Here is a 15,560-nt window from a genome sequence, read left to right as displayed (position 1 = left end):
ACAGTAGAGTCCTAGCGCCGGGGTAGAGTCCTAGAGTCCTAGCGCCGGGGTAGAGTCCTACAATAGAGTCCTAGCGCCGGGGTAGAGTCCTACAGTAGAGTCCTAGCGCCACTAAAGTCCTATAGTAGAGTCCTATATTAGAGTCCTAGCTAGTCCTAGCGCCAGACTCCTACAGCAGAGTCCTAGCGCCAGACTAGAGTCCTACAGTAGAGTCCTAGCGCCAGGGTAGAGTCCTACAGTAGAGTCCTAGCGCCAGGGTAGAGTTCCAGTAGAGTCCTAGCGCCAGGGTAGAGTCCTACAGTAGAGTCCTAGCGCCAGACTAGAGTCCTACAATAGAGTCCTAGCGCCAGACTAGAGTCCTACAGTAGAGTCCTAGCGCAGAGTAGAGTCCTACAGTAGAGTCCTAGCGCCAGACTAGGAGTCCTACAGTAGAGTCCTAGCGCCAGACTAGAGTCCTACAGTAGTCCTAGCGTCAGACTAGAGTCCTACAGTAGAGTCCTAGCGCCAGACTAGAGTCCTAGCGCCAGGGTAGAGTCCTACAGTAGAGTCCTAGCGCCAGGGTAGAGTCCTACAGTAGAGTCCTAGCGCCAGAGTTTTGCAGTAGAGTCCTAACGCCAGGGTAGAGTCCTACAGTAGAGTCTAGCGCCAGGGTAGAGTCCTACAGTAAAGTCCTAGCGCCAGAGTTTTACAGTAGAGTCCTAGCGCCAGGGTAGAGTCCTACAGTAGAGTTGTAGCGCCAGGGTAGAGTCCTACAGTAGAGTCCTAGCGTCAGGGTAGAGTCCTACAGTAAAGTCGTAGCGCCAGAGTAGAGTCCTGCAGTAGAGTCCTAGCGCCAGACTAGAGTCCTACAGTAGAGTCCTAGCGCCAGGGTAGAGTCCTACAGTAGAGTCCTAGCGCCAGGGTAGAGTCCTGCAGTAGAGTCCTAGCGCCAGACTAGAGTCCTACAGTAGAGTCCTAGCGCCAGACTAGAGTCCTACAGTAGAGTCCTAGCGCCGGGGTAGAGTCCTACAGTAGAGTCTGAGTGTCAGAGTAGCATCCTAGCAAGAGAATCCTAGAGAAGCAGTTGTTGATAGAGGTCTTTAGTAAGTAGTCTTCCTTTGTTAGTTAATGTAGACTAGTCCACCGCTCTCTCTCTCTCGTCTTTGCATGTTGGTGTTAGTGTAGTCTCTCTGGGGGGGAAAAGATGTGCTGGAGAACTGTGGTCCATGGCCTAAGCTGAAGAGGAGTGAAAGGCATGAGAAAGGTATTTGTGTTGCTTTGTTCGTTAGTGTAGACAGAGAAATAGTCCCTCTCTCTTGACTCAAGGTGTTTAAGGTTTAGTGGTCTCTCTCCATGTCTTCTAGAGCCGTCTGTCAGTCCGTTTCAGCTCCATAGCTTCATTCACTAGACCAGCGCATCCATCACGTCAGTCACATTACACCTTAGTCTCTTCTTCTCTCTCCCCGTCCTCGGTCTCCGGCATCCCCTCACGTCAGTGCCGCACCTCGTTAGCGAGAAGACTGTCCTCACCACTCTGGACGGACAAAAGGGAGCAGAATACATTAACTTGCAGAGAACTGCTCGAGGACACACACACACCGAGGAGTTAGAAGCTGCAGGACTCAAGAGCACAACGGCAGGCAATGCTACTGCATCTATACTACAATCGCCCCATGGCTCACTCCGCACCAGATTTTTCCAGTCAGAGCTGGGATTCGGAACCAGCAACCCTCCAGTTGCTGGCCCGCTTCTTAAAACCACTAGGCTACCTGGAAGTCGGCCTCATTGAGGCTGTTCCCCTTGGATGATCTCCTCGTCCTGCGAGCCCTCGCTGACCCCGCTGCCAGCCGAACCCAGCTCGTCTAAGCTGGGATCCTGGAGCACAGAGGCAATGTACATCTGCTGTTGATGAGAAAGAAGAGAGACATGAGAGGGGATGACATGAGGGAGGAGTAGAGAGGAGAGAGGGGACGACATGAGGGAGGAGTAGAGAGGAGGGACGACATGAGGGAGGAGTAGAGGAGAGAGGGACGACATGAGGGAGGAGTAGAGGAGAGAGGGACGACATGAGGAGGAGTAGAGAGGAGACGACATGAGGGAGGAGTAGAGGAGAGAGGGGACGACATGAGGGAGGAGTAGAGGAGAGAGGGACGACATGAGGGAGGAGTAGAGAGGAGAGAGGGGACGACATGAGGGAGGAGTAGAGGAGAGAGGGACGACATGAGGGAGGAGTAGAGGAGAGAGGGACGACATGAGGGAGGAGTAGAGGAGAGAGGGGACGACATGAGGGAGGAGTAGAGAGGAGAGAGGGACGACATGAGGGAGGAGTAGAGAGGAGACGACATGAGGGAGGAGTAGAGTAGAGAGGGGGCGACATGAGGGAGGAGAGAGGAGAGAGGGGACGACATGAGGAAGGAGTAGAGAGGAGAGAGGGGACGACATGAGGGAGGAGTGGAGGAGAGAAGAATGGAAGAAGGAAACAGGTCAGTGTGTGATATGGAAATAGCAAACATTTTAGAAACTGTCTGAGATTAAAGTGAAGCGTTTTTCTTTCATTTATGCTTTGGCCACAAATACGAGCCAACAGCATTATTTGGGTATGAGTGGACAGCTACTTTAACATCCATACTGGGTGTGCTAGTGTGGATATTGTAACATGCTGGGGAGTAAATGGTAGCATGGAGGCTGGCTGAGTAAATGGTAGCATGGAGGCTGGCTGAGTAAATGGTAGGAGGCATAAATGGAGCATGGAGGCTGGCTGAGTAAATGGTAGCATGGAGGCTGGCAGAAATGGCAGCATAAAGTAAATGGTAGCATGGAGGCTGGCTGAGTAAATGGTAGCATGGAGGCTGGCTGAGTAAATGGTAGTTTCTGCTGACTTATTGGAGGCTGGCTGAGTAAATGGTAGCATGGAGGCTAGTAAAGGTGTCAGCATGCTTCAGTTCGGCTGCCGCCCAGCTGGCTAACTAAACACTGAGTAAATGGTAGAATGGAGGCTGGCATACTCCCCTCTTGAATCTATAGGTAGCATGGAGGCTGGCTGAGTATTTCATTATTGGATAAAAAACGTGCCTGTTTTAATGGAGGCGCAATATTTTGTCACAAAAGATGCTTGACTATGCATATAATTGACAGCTTTGGAAAGAAAACACTCTGCCAGTTTCCAAAACTGCAAAGATATTCTCTGTGAGTTCCCCAGAACTGATGCTACAGGCGAAACCAAGATGAAACTTCAAACAGGAAATGAGTAGGATTTTTGAGGCTCTGTTTTTCATTGTCTCCTTATATGGCTGTAAATGCGCAAGGAATGAGCCTGCCCAATCTATCGTTTCCCCAAGGTGTCTGCAGCATTGTGACGTATTTGTAGGCCTATCATTGGAAGATTGACCATAAGAGACCACATTTACCAGGTGTCCGCCCGGTGTTCTGCGCCGAAATTGGTGCGCAAACCTCAGCTGCAAGTATTTTTCCATGGGATTCAGAGAAGAAAGCAGGCTTCCACGAACGATATATCAATGACGAGATATGTGAAAAAACACCTTGAGGATTGATTCCAAACAACGTTTGCCATGTTTCGGTCGATATTATGGAGTTAATTTGGAAAAAAGTTTGCCATTTTGATGACTGAATTTTCGGGTTTTTTTGGTACCCAAACGCGATGTACAAAACGGAGCGATTTCTCCTACACAAAGAATCTTTCAGGAAAAACTGAACATTTGCTATGTAACTGGAGAGTCTCCTCATTGAAAACATCCGAAGTTCTTCAAAGGTAAATGATTTTATTTGAATGCTTTTCTGTTTTTTGTGAAAATGTTGCCCGCTAAATGCTACGCTAAATGCTACACTAGCTATCAATACTCTTACAACAAATGCTTGGTTTGCTATGGTTGAAAAGCATATTTTGAAAATCTGAGATAACAGTTTTGTTAAGAAAAGGCTAAGCTTGAGAGATAGCATATTTATTTCATTTCATTTGCGATTTTCATAAATAGTTAACGTTACGTAATGTAATGAGCTTGAGGCTATAACTGGATACAGGTTTTTTTTCATCGCCAAACGTGAACAAAACGGAGCGATTTGTCCGACACAAATAATATTTTTTGAAAAACTGAACATTTGCTATCTAACTGAGTCTCCTCATTGAAAACATCTGAAGTTCTTCAAAGGTAAATTATTTTATTTGAATGATTTTCTTGTTTTTGTGAAAATGTTGCTGGCTAAATTCTAGGCTTATAGCTATGCTAGCTATCAATACTCTTGAATACTCTTGAAAAGCATATTTTGAAAATCTGAGATGACAGTGTTGTTAACAAAAGTCTAAGCTTGAGAGCAAATATATTTATTTAATTTCATTTGCGATTTTCATGAATAGTTAACGTTGCGTTATGCTAATGAGCTTGAGGCTATAAATAGGATCCCGGATCAGGGATTGCTCGACGCAAGAAGTTAAAAGACCTTGGCTTGAAAAACGAGAAAAAAAGCAGCAATACTAATGTTTGTCCATTTTGAGACGCAATGGCCAGTATCCACTTCCTCAAAATAGTCCGAAATAATGTAAGATAACTGTCATTAATTTAAAAGTTGTTGCCAAAGAGAGTCACAGAATTTCACATCTAACTAAGATGTTTGGTGCAGTATTTTACAATGAAAAAAATGTGCATGAAAACAAGTCGTCACTCGTTGAATGACTACAGGTATCCCAACTGTTGACCAATCACCGGCGAAGGGACACAGACATAGGCTCCGAAACTTCAGTTCAGAGAAAAATAAATGTTGTGTGTCCGAAAAGACCCTCACCGAAGTCCAAAAAGAATAAGAACGTCACAAAATGTGGTGATAATATAGGAACGGATCAGTGGTACTTACTGCTGACTTATTGGAGGGAGAGGTTCGTGCTGGATGACCGTTCTCCACCCCATCCACATTCTCCACGTCAATCTGGGGGGGGTAAAGAGATGGGAGAAAATATTCTCATAATAATAATAACAATATAACACATAATTCACAGTGATGACTTTTATACTATATCACCCTCAAACTCAACTCTGGACCTCCAAGCCAGTTCCACTGCTTGTTTTATTTGTCCCATTCTAATCAGGGTCTGATTTAGACCTGGGACACCAGGTGGGTGATTCTCCTCTAATCAGGGACTGATTTAGACCTGGGACACCAGGTGGGTGATTTCCCTCTAATCAGGGACTGATTTAGACCTGGGACACCAGGTGGGTGATTCCTCTCTAATCAGGGACTGGTTTAGACCTGGGACACCAGGTGGGTGATTCCCCTCTAATCAGGGACTGATTTAGACCTGGGACACCAGGTGGGTGATTCTCCTCTAATCAGGGACTGATTTAGACCTGGGATATCAGGTGGGTGATTCCCCTCTAATCAGGGACTGATTTAGACCTGGGACACCAGGTGGGTGATTCCTCTCTAATCAGGGACTGATTTAGACCTGGGACACCAGGTGGGTGATTCTCCTCTAATCAGGGACTGATTTAGACCTGGGACACCAGGTGGGTGATTCTCCTCTAATCAGGGACTGGTTTAGACCTGGGACACCAGGTGGGTGATTCCCCTCTAATCAGGGACTGATTTAGACCTGGGACACCAGGTGGGTGATTCTCCTCTAATCAGGGACTGATTTAGACCTGGGACACCAGGTGGGTGATTCTCCTCTAATCAGGGACTGGTTTAGACCTGGGACACCAGGTGGGCGACTCCCCTCTAATCAGGGACTGATTTAGACCTGGGACACCAGGTGGGTGATTCCCCTCTAATCAGGGACTGATTTAGACCTGGGACACCAGGTGGGTGATTCTCCTCTAATCAGGGACTGATTTAGACCTGGGACACCAGGTGGGTGATTCTCCTCTAATCAGGGACTGGTTTAGACCTGGGACACCAGGTGGGTGATTCCCCTCTAATCAGGGACTGGTTTAGACCTGGGACACCAGGTGGGTGATTCCCCTCTAATCAGGGACTGGTTTAGACCTGGGACACCAGGTGGGTGATTCTCCTCTAATCAGGGACTGGTTTAGACCTGGGACACCAGGTGGGTGCAATTAATTCTCAGGTTAATTAACAGAAAACCTATGGGCTCAGGACTTAGCTGTGTAAGAGTTGAATACTTCTGATATATCATCCTAAGAGTTTTCCACGTGAGATGTACTACTGCTCTAAGATGATAATAATGTAGACGTGTTTATAAATGGTATATTAGAAACTGGGTGGTTCGAGCCCTGAATGCTGATTGGCTGACCGCCGTGGTATGTCAGACCCGACAAAACACCCATTTTTACTCCACTAATTTTACGTTGGTATCCAGTTTATAACAACAATAAGGCACCTCGGGAGTTTGTGGTATATGGCCGATGTACTCCGCGTTGCGTCGTGCCTAAGAACAGCCCTTAGCCGTGGTATATTGGCCATATACCACACCAACTCAGGCCTTATTGCTTAACGTGTCTCATATTGCATACAGGATCGATTTGGCACAAGATAGTGTTCTCAATGATTTTCCTGGTTAAATAAAGACAGAATTAAATTAAATCCACTGAACACTTCAACATTATAAATAAGAGGTTTCTCTGGCGGGTGTGTTTGTTTTGTACCTTGTAGTTGTGAGCGCTGAGATATTTGAAGTGTCCAAAGCAGACATGGGACAAGCAGACGATGATGGTGATGATCAGGACGCTGAAGGTAAACATAGAGGTAGGGGCTGAGAAACCTGAGAGAATGAGAGAAGAGAAAGAGAGAGACCGCGAGAGAGAGACAGGAGAGGAGAGAGAGACAGGAGAGGAGAGAGAGACAGGAGAGGAGAGGAGAGCAAAAGAGCAGAATTAGGCGAAACCCACAAATTATCAAAATCCAGAAAATAACATTTAAATTCTACAAACACAAAAAAGGAAGTGATTCCCAAAACATCAACTCCATAGAGATGCACCTGGAGAAGAGTCCCTAAGCAAGCTGGTCCTGGGGCTCTGTTCACAAACACAAACACACCCCACAGAGCCCCAGCACAGCAACACAAACACACCCCACAGAGCCCCAGGACAGCAACACAAACACACCCCACAGAGCCCCAGGACAGCAACACAAACACACCCCACAGAGCCCCAGGACAGCAACACAAACACACCCCACAGAGCCCCAGGACAGCAACACAAACACACCCCACAGAGCCCCAGCACAGCAACACAAACACACCCCACAGAGCCCCAGGACAGCAACACAAACACACCCCCACAGAGCCCCAGGACAGCAACACAACTAGACCCCACAGAGCCCCAGGACAGCAACACAAACATACCCCACAGAGCCCCAGGACAGCAACACAAACACACCCCACAGAGCCCCAGGACAGCAACACAAACACACCCCACAGAGCCCCAGGACAGCAACACAACTAGACCCCACAGAGCCCCAGGACAGCAACACAACTAGACCCCACAGAGCCCCAGGACAGCAACACAACTAGACCCCACAGAGCCCCAGGACAGCAACACAACTAGACCCCACAGAGCCCCAGGACAGCAACACAAACACACCCCACAGAGCCCCTGGACAGCAACACAAACACACCCCACAGAGCCCCAGGACAGCAACACAAACACAAACACACCCCACAGAGCCCCAGGACAGCAACACAAACACACCCCACAGAGCCCCAGGACAGCAACACAACTAGACCCAACAAATTCATGAGAAAACAAAAAGAGAATTACTTGATACATTGGAAAGAATTAACAAAAACACAGAGCAAACTAGAATGCTATTTGGCCCTACACAGAGAGTACACAGCGGCAGAATACCTGACCACTGTGACTGACCCAAACTTAAGGAGAGCTTTGACTATGTACAGACTCAGCGAGCATAGTCTTGCTATTGAGAAAGGCCGCCGTAGGCAGACATGGCTCTCAAGAGAAGACAGGCTATGTGCTCACTGCCCACAAAATGAGGTGGAAACTGAGCTGCACTTCCTAACCTCCTGCCCAATGTATGACCATATTAGAGAGACATATTTCCCTCAGATTACACAGACCCACAAAATAATTTGAAAACAAACCCAATTTCGATAAACTCCCATATCAACTGGGTGGAATTCCACAGTGTGCATCACAGCAGCAAGATTTGTGACCTGTTGCCACGAGAAAAGGGCAACCAGTGAAGAACACACACCATTGTAAATACAACCCATATTTATGCTTATTTTTTGTACTTTAACTATTTGCACATCGTTAAAACACTATATAGACATAATATGACATAAGAAATGTCTATCCTTTTGGAATTTCTGTGAGTGAATATTATATATATATATATATATATATATATATATATATATATATGATATTTGTAATGTCTTTATTGTTCTGTATGTGTAATGTTTACTGTTACATTTTATTGTTTATTTCACTTCTATTCATTATCCATTTGATTTGCTTTGACAAATTAAATTAAATTCATGTTAACATGTGTTTCCCATGCCAATAAAGCCCTTAAATTGAGAGCGAGGGTAGACACAGGAAAACCTGGCTCCCTGTAGAGGAAAGGCTGTGCAACCACTGCACCACAGCAGAACCTGTAGGAGTGGCTATAGAGTCAGTAGGAGTGGCTATAGAGTCAGTAGGAGTGGCTATAGAGTCAGTAGGAGAGGCTATAGAGTCAGTAGGAGAGGCTATAGAGTCAGTAGGAGAGGCTATAGAGTCAGTAGGAGAGGCTATAGAGTCAGTAGGAGTGGCTATAGAGTCAGTAGGAGTGGCTATAGAGTCAGTAGGAGAGGCTATAGAGTCAGTAGGAGAGGCTATAAGTCAGTAGGAGTGGCTATAGAGTCAGTAGGAGTGGCTATAGAGTCAGTAGGAGTGGCTATAGAGTCAGTAGGAGTGGCTATAGAGTCAGTAGGAGTGGCTATAGAGTCAGTAGGAGTGGCTATAGAGTCAGTAGGAGTGGCTATAGAGTCAGTAGGAGAGGCTATAGAGTCAGTAGGAGAGGCTATAGAGTCAGTAGGAGTGGCTAGGAGTAGAGTCAGTAGGAGTGGCTATAGAGTCAGTAGGAGTGGCTATAGAGTCAGTAGGAGTGGCTATAGAGTCAGTAGGAGTGGCTATAGAGCCAGTAGGAGTGGCTATAGAGTCAGTAGGAGTGGCTATAGAGTCAGTAGGAGTGGCTATAGAGCCAGTAGGAGTGTGTCAAAACCTTGACAAAGTACAGGCTCAGTGAGCACAGCCTTGCCATTGAGAAGGGTAGACACAGGAAAACCTGGCTCCCTAAAGAGGAGAGGCTGTGCAACCACTGCACCACAGCAGAACCTGGCTCCCTGTAGAGGACAGGCTGTGCAACCACTGCACCACAGCAGAACCTGGCTCCCTGTAGAGGAAAGGCTGTGCAACCACTGCACCACAGCAGAACCTGGCTCCCTGTAGAGGACAGGCTGTGCAACCACTGCACCACAGCAGAACCTGGCTCCCTGTAGAGGAAAGGCTGTGCAACCACTGCACCACAGCAGAACCTGGCTCCCTGTAGAGGAAAGGCTGTGTAACCACTGCACCACAGCAGAACCTGGCTCCCTGTAGAGGAAAGGCTGTGTAACCACTGCACCACTACACCACAGAGGAACCTGGCTCCCTGTAGAGGAAAGGCTGTACAACCACTGTACAACAGCAGAACCTGGCTCCCTGTAGAGGAAAGGCTGTACAACCACTGCACCACAGCAGAACCTGGCTCCCTGTAGAGGAGAGGCTGTGCAACCACTGCACCACAGCAGAACCTGGCTCCCTGTAGAGGAAAGGCTGTACAACCACTGCACCACAGCAGAACCTGGCTCCCTGTAGAGGAAAGGCTGTGTAACCACTGCACCACAGCAGAACCTGGCTCCCTGTAGAGGAAAGGCTGTACAACCACTGCACCACAGCAGAACCTGAGACGGAGCTGCATTAACTGACAAAATGTTTAAAAAAACTAAAAAAACAATTAGAGTTGTAATTTCCCCAAATTTGAAACCCTTACTCAGGGTTAAACGCATTCGTAAAGTATTCAGACCCCTCGACTTTTCCTACTTTTTGTTACATTACACTCGAAAGAAAACACATGTCCCTCTTCAATCTACACACAATACCCCATAAGGACAAAGCAAAAACAGTTTTTACATGTTTATTTATTACAAATAAAAACCGGTAACATCATATTTACTTAAGTATTCAGACCCTTTACTCAGTACTTTGTTGAAGCACCTTTGGCAGCGATTACAGCCTTCAGTCTTGGGTATGACACGAAAAGCCTGGTACACCTGTATTTGGGGAGTTTCTCCCATTCTTCTCTGCAGATCCTCTCAAGCTCTGTCAGGTTGGATGGGGAGCATTGCTGTACAGCTATTTTCAGGTCTCTCCAGAGATGTTCAATCGGGTTCAAGTCCGGGCTCTGGCTGGCCCACTCAAGGACATTCAGAGATTTTTCCCAAAGCCACTCCTGCGTTGTCTTGGTTGTGTGCTTAGGGTAGTTGTCCTGTTGGAAGGTGAACCTTCACCCCAGTCTGAGGTCCTGAGCGCTCTGGTGCAGGTTTTCATCTGTACTTGGCTCTGTTCATCTTTCCCTCGATCCTGACTAGTCTCCCTGCAGCTGAAAAACATCCCCACAGCCTGATACTGCCACCACCATGCTTCACCGTAGGGATGGTGCCACCACCATGCTTCACCGTAGGGACGGTGCCAGGTTTCCTCCAGACACTTGGAATTTAGGCCAAAGAAATCAATCTTGGTTTCATCAGACCAGAGAATCCTGTTTTTCATGGTCAGAGTCTTCGGTGCTTTTTTGGCAAACTCCAAGCGGTCTGTCATGTGCCTTTTGAATTAAGAATGATGGAGGCCACGGTGTTACTGGGGACCTTCAATGCTGTAGAATTGTTTTGGTTCCCTTCCCCAGATCTGTGACTCGACACAATCCTGTCTCGGAGCTCTACGGATAATTCCTTCGACCTCACGGCCTGTTTTTTTTTTCTTTTGACAAACTACACAACTACATACATTTGCAAAAATGCCTTGTCATTATGGTGTGTGTCGACTGATGGAAAACAAAAAAAGTAATTTAATCCATGTTAGAATAAGGCTGTAAAGTAACAAAATGTGGAAAAGGGGAAGGGGTTTCAATACTCTCTGAATGCACTGTATGCTTGAAAATATGGAGAGTGGTACTCAATTCTATTGGATTTGCCCCAAACATAACATTTTGTATGGTTAGGCTCTAATTTTGAGTAAATAACTCACGGACGCTAGAGAACCTTAATCAAGTTGAATTGTTCCCACAGGGCCGATACAGCTGTAACTTAGACACTGACATGGCGTCCCCCTAGGTGGTATTCAGACCCACAGGGCCGATACAGCTGTAACTCAGACACTGACATGGCGTCCCCCGAGGTGGTATTCAGACCCACAGGGCCGATACAGCTGTAACTAAGACACTGACATGGCGTCCCCCTAGGTGGTATTCAGACCCACAGGGCCGATACAGCTGTAACTCAGACACTGACATGGCGTCCCCCGAGGTGGTATTCGTACCCACAGGGCCGATACAGCTGTAACTCAGACACTGACATGGCGTCCCCCGAGGTGGTATTCAGACCCACAGGGCCGATACAGCTGTAACTCAGACACTGACATGGCGTCCCCCGAGGTGGTATTCGTACCCACAGGGCCGATACAGCTGTAACTCAGACACTGACATGGCGTCCCCCTAGGTGGTATTCAGACCCACAGGGCCGATACAGCTGTAACTCAGACACTGATATGGCGTCCCCCTAGGTGGTATTCAGACCCACAGGGCCGATACGGCTGTAACTCAGACACTGACATGGCGTCCCCCTAGGTGGTATTCAGACCCACAGGGCCGATACAGCTGTAACTCAGACACTGACATGGCGTCCCCCGAGGTGGTTTTCAGACCCACAGGGCCGATACAGCTGTAACTCAGACACTGACATGGCGTCCCCCGAGGTGGTATTCAGACCCACAGGGCCGATACAGCTGTAACTCAGACACTGACATGGCGTCCCCCGAGGTGGTATTCAGACCCACAGGGCCGATACAGCTGTAACTCAGACACTGACATGGCGTCCCCCGAGGTGGTATTCAGACCCACAGGGCTGATACAGCTGTAACTCAGACACTGACATGGCGTCCCCCGAGGTGGTATTCAGACCCACAGGGCCGATACGGCTGTAACTCAGACACTGACATGGCGTCCCCCTAGGTGGTATTCAGACCCACAGGGCTGATACGGCTGTAACTCAGACACTGACATGGCGTCCCCCTAGGTGGTATTCGTACCCCACTGTGGGGGGGTCTCCTCCGTCGCTCTAAACATGGTATCATTCTTGGGATCAAGCTTTCCCCTCATCAGTACTGTCATGTGTTTTCTTTGCACTCAGCCCTTCCCAAGCTTCATTATGTCTCTTTTTGTAACTAAAGTGTCTACACTTCTGAGTATAACAATGTTCCAAGTTTAACCTCCAATCCAACAGCATTCTGGGCAACATGTTAACTGGTTTCTCCAATCCAACAGCATTCTGGGCAAAAGGTTAACTGGTTTCTCCAATCCAACAGCATTCAAGGCAACATGTTAACTGGTTTCTCCAATCCAACAGCATTCAAGGCAACATGTTAACTGGTTTCTCCAATCCAACAGCATTCTGGGCAACATGTTAACTGGTTTCTCCAATCCAACAGCATTCAGGGCAACATGTTAACTGGTTTCTCCAATCCAACAGCATTCTGGGCAACATGTTAACTGGTTTCTCCAATCCAACAGCATTCAGGGCAACATGTTAACTGGTTTCTCCAATCCAACAGCATTCAAGGAAACATGTTAACTGGTTTCTCCAATCCAACAGCATTCAGGGCAACATGTTAACTGGTTTCTCCAATCCAACAGCATTCAAGGCAACATGTTAACTGGTTTCTCCAATCCAACAGCATTCAGGGCAACATGTTAACTGGTTTCTCCAATCCAACAGCATTCAGGGCAACATGTTAACTGGTTTCTCCAATCCAACAGCATTCTGGGCAACATGTTAACTGGTTTCTCCAATCCAACAGCATTCAGGGCAACATGTTAACTGGTTTCTCCAATCCAACAGCATTCAAGGCAACATGTTAACTGGTTTCTCCAATCCAACAGCATTCAGGGCAACATGTTAACTGGTTTCTCCAATCCAACAGCATTCAAGGCAACATGTTAACTGGTTTCTCCAATCCAACAGCATTCAAGGCAACATGTTAACTGGTTTCTCCAATCCAACAGCATTCAGGGCAACATGTTAACTGGTTTCTCCATTTTTTTTGCAGTATTACTTTAGTGCCTTGTTGCTAACAGTGGAGATGTCAGATTTTAATGTTTTAATTCATTTGTAAAAATAAAAACATATTTCTACATTGACATTATGGGGTATTGTGTGTAGGCCAGTTACAAAAAAATAATAATCTAAATTTGATCCATTTTCAATTCAGGTTGTAACAATAAAATGTTGGATAAAGTCAAGGTGTGAACACATTCTGAAGGCCCTGTATATGAGACTGTTATGGCCCAGAACGGCCACTAGATGGCGACCTCGTACCTGTGCGGAGAGTGGAGAAGAACAGGAGCCAGAAGAGACAGAGGATAGGTGCTGCCACCACCTGGTTGACGGCCCCAGAGTGGATCTTCTTGTCCAGCTTGGAGGGAAGGTAGGCATAGTACATGTTGTAGCGATCTGCCAGGTGCTTCAACAGCATGTACATCAGACCTGGAGAGAGTGAGGGGGGGAGCGGAGGAGAGGAGGGAGGGGGAGCGGAGAGAGGGAGGGAGGGGGGAGCGGAGAGAGGGAGGGAGGGGGGAGCGGAGAGAGGGAGGGAGGGGGGACAGTCAGTGGGCCTAAAAACTAGCTTGTCCCTAAACCCCACTACAGGGGTCACTTCCCCTCTTCATTTTAGAAATGAAACGTGTCCCGGGAATATTGACTGTCAAACATTGACTTATCATTGTTACTTTCTCATAGTTATTCTGTTATGTGAAAAATAACCTACTAGTCAGGTGATAAATAACCTACTAGTCAGGTGATAAATAACCTACTAGTCAGGTGATAAATAACCTACTAGTCAGGTGATAAATAACCTACTAGTCAGGTGATAAATAACCTACTAGTCAGGTGATAAATAACCTACTAGTCAGGTGATAAATAACCTGCTAGTCAGGTGATAAATAACCTGCTAGTCAGGTGATAAATAACCTACCAGTCAGGTGATAAATAACCTGCTAGTCAGGTGATAAATAACCTACTAGTCAGGTGATAAATAACCTACTAGTCAGGTGATAAATAACCTACTAGTCAGGTGATAAATAACCTACTAGTCAGGTGATAAATAACCTACTAGTCAGGTGATAAATAACCTACTAGTCAGGTGATAAATAACCTACTAGCCAGGTGATAAATAACCTGCTAGTCAGGTGATAAATAACCTGCTAGTCAGGTGATAAATAACCTACTAGTCAGGTGATAAATAACCTACTAGTCAGGTGATAAATAACCTGCTCCAGTCAGGTGATAAATAACCTGCTAGTCAGGTGATAAATAACCTACTAGCCAGGTGATAAATAACCTACTAGTTAGGTGATAAATAACCTACTAGCCAGGTGATAAATAACCTACTAGTCAGGTGATAAATAACCTGCTAGTCAGGTGATAAATAACCTACCAGTCAGGTGATAAATAACCTACCAGTCAGGTGATAAATAACCTACTAGTCAGGTGATAAATAACCTACTAGTCAGGTGATAAATAACCTGCTAGTCAGGTGATAAATAACCTACTAGCCAGGTGATAAATAACCTACTAGTTAGGTGATAAATAACCTACTAGCCAGGTGATAAATAACCTACTAGTCAGGTGATAAATAACCTACCAGTCAGGTGATAAATAACCTACTAGCCAGGTGATAAATAACCTACTAGTCAGGTGATAAATAACCTACCACAGCCAGGTGATGGCAAGAAATATTCCCGGGACACACACACATATTTTAGCTCCCAAAGCCTTGGGAAAGCCAGCCCAAAGCATAAAGCCACCCAGTGGGCACACTGTCATTTCAATGTGGATAATTGGGTTTTATTTGGTTGATACATTGATGAATGAGATTACAACCTATTATCAAACATTCAAAAAGACAGCCAAAGGTTGGTAGATATCCCAATGTCTTACCACTATGTTTACTATGTATTCCAAGGGGAAAAGAATGTCTGATTTGTGGTTTAGTTGTCACCTAAATATGTTATCACTGTGCTTTGAACCGTTTAAAACGGGCATAACCAAGATCAAATGGGATTGTCAGATATTTATACAACGAAATGTAATGTGTTATCACTGTGCTTCCTCTCATAGCACAACCCAATGACCTGGATTGCAACTGAGATTTAATTAAAGCGCAAGTGAAGATCAAGATTCTGCACAGATTATTAAATCAATGGAGAAGATCCCCACAGACAAGAGACCTTTGATCACGTACGCTCTCTGTGATGTCATAAGAGAACATGTATTGTCACCTCAACATTCTAAGGTT

At 46.3% G+C, this 15,560-nt stretch overlaps 1 protein-coding gene across 1 annotated transcript in view; it reads right to left on the bottom strand.

The window, feature by feature from the left end:
• Positions 1-428: 428 nt before the first annotated feature.
• Positions 429-15,560, bottom strand: part of LOC135523365 (CSC1-like protein 2) — a 93,275-nt gene continuing 78,143 nt past the window's right edge. Inside the window, exons 20-24 of the mRNA XM_064949988.1 lie at positions 13,583-13,750; positions 6,594-6,709; positions 4,846-4,917; positions 1,749-1,881; positions 429-1,513 (exon numbers count right to left, since the gene is read on the bottom strand). Of these exons, the coding sequence (XP_064806060.1) occupies positions 1,762-1,881; positions 4,846-4,917; positions 6,594-6,709; positions 13,583-13,750 (476 nt within the window). The 3' untranslated portion in view covers positions 429-1,513; positions 1,749-1,761. The remainder of the gene's footprint in view (positions 1,514-1,748; positions 1,882-4,845; positions 4,918-6,593; positions 6,710-13,582; positions 13,751-15,560) is intronic.

Source organism: Oncorhynchus masou, chromosome 31 (genome assembly GCF_036934945.1).
Source record: "Oncorhynchus masou masou isolate Uvic2021 chromosome 31, UVic_Omas_1.1, whole genome shotgun sequence".
NCBI classification, from domain to species: Eukaryota; Metazoa; Chordata; class Actinopteri; order Salmoniformes; family Salmonidae; genus Oncorhynchus; species Oncorhynchus masou.
This window is presented reverse-complemented; position numbering and strand designations above follow the sequence as displayed.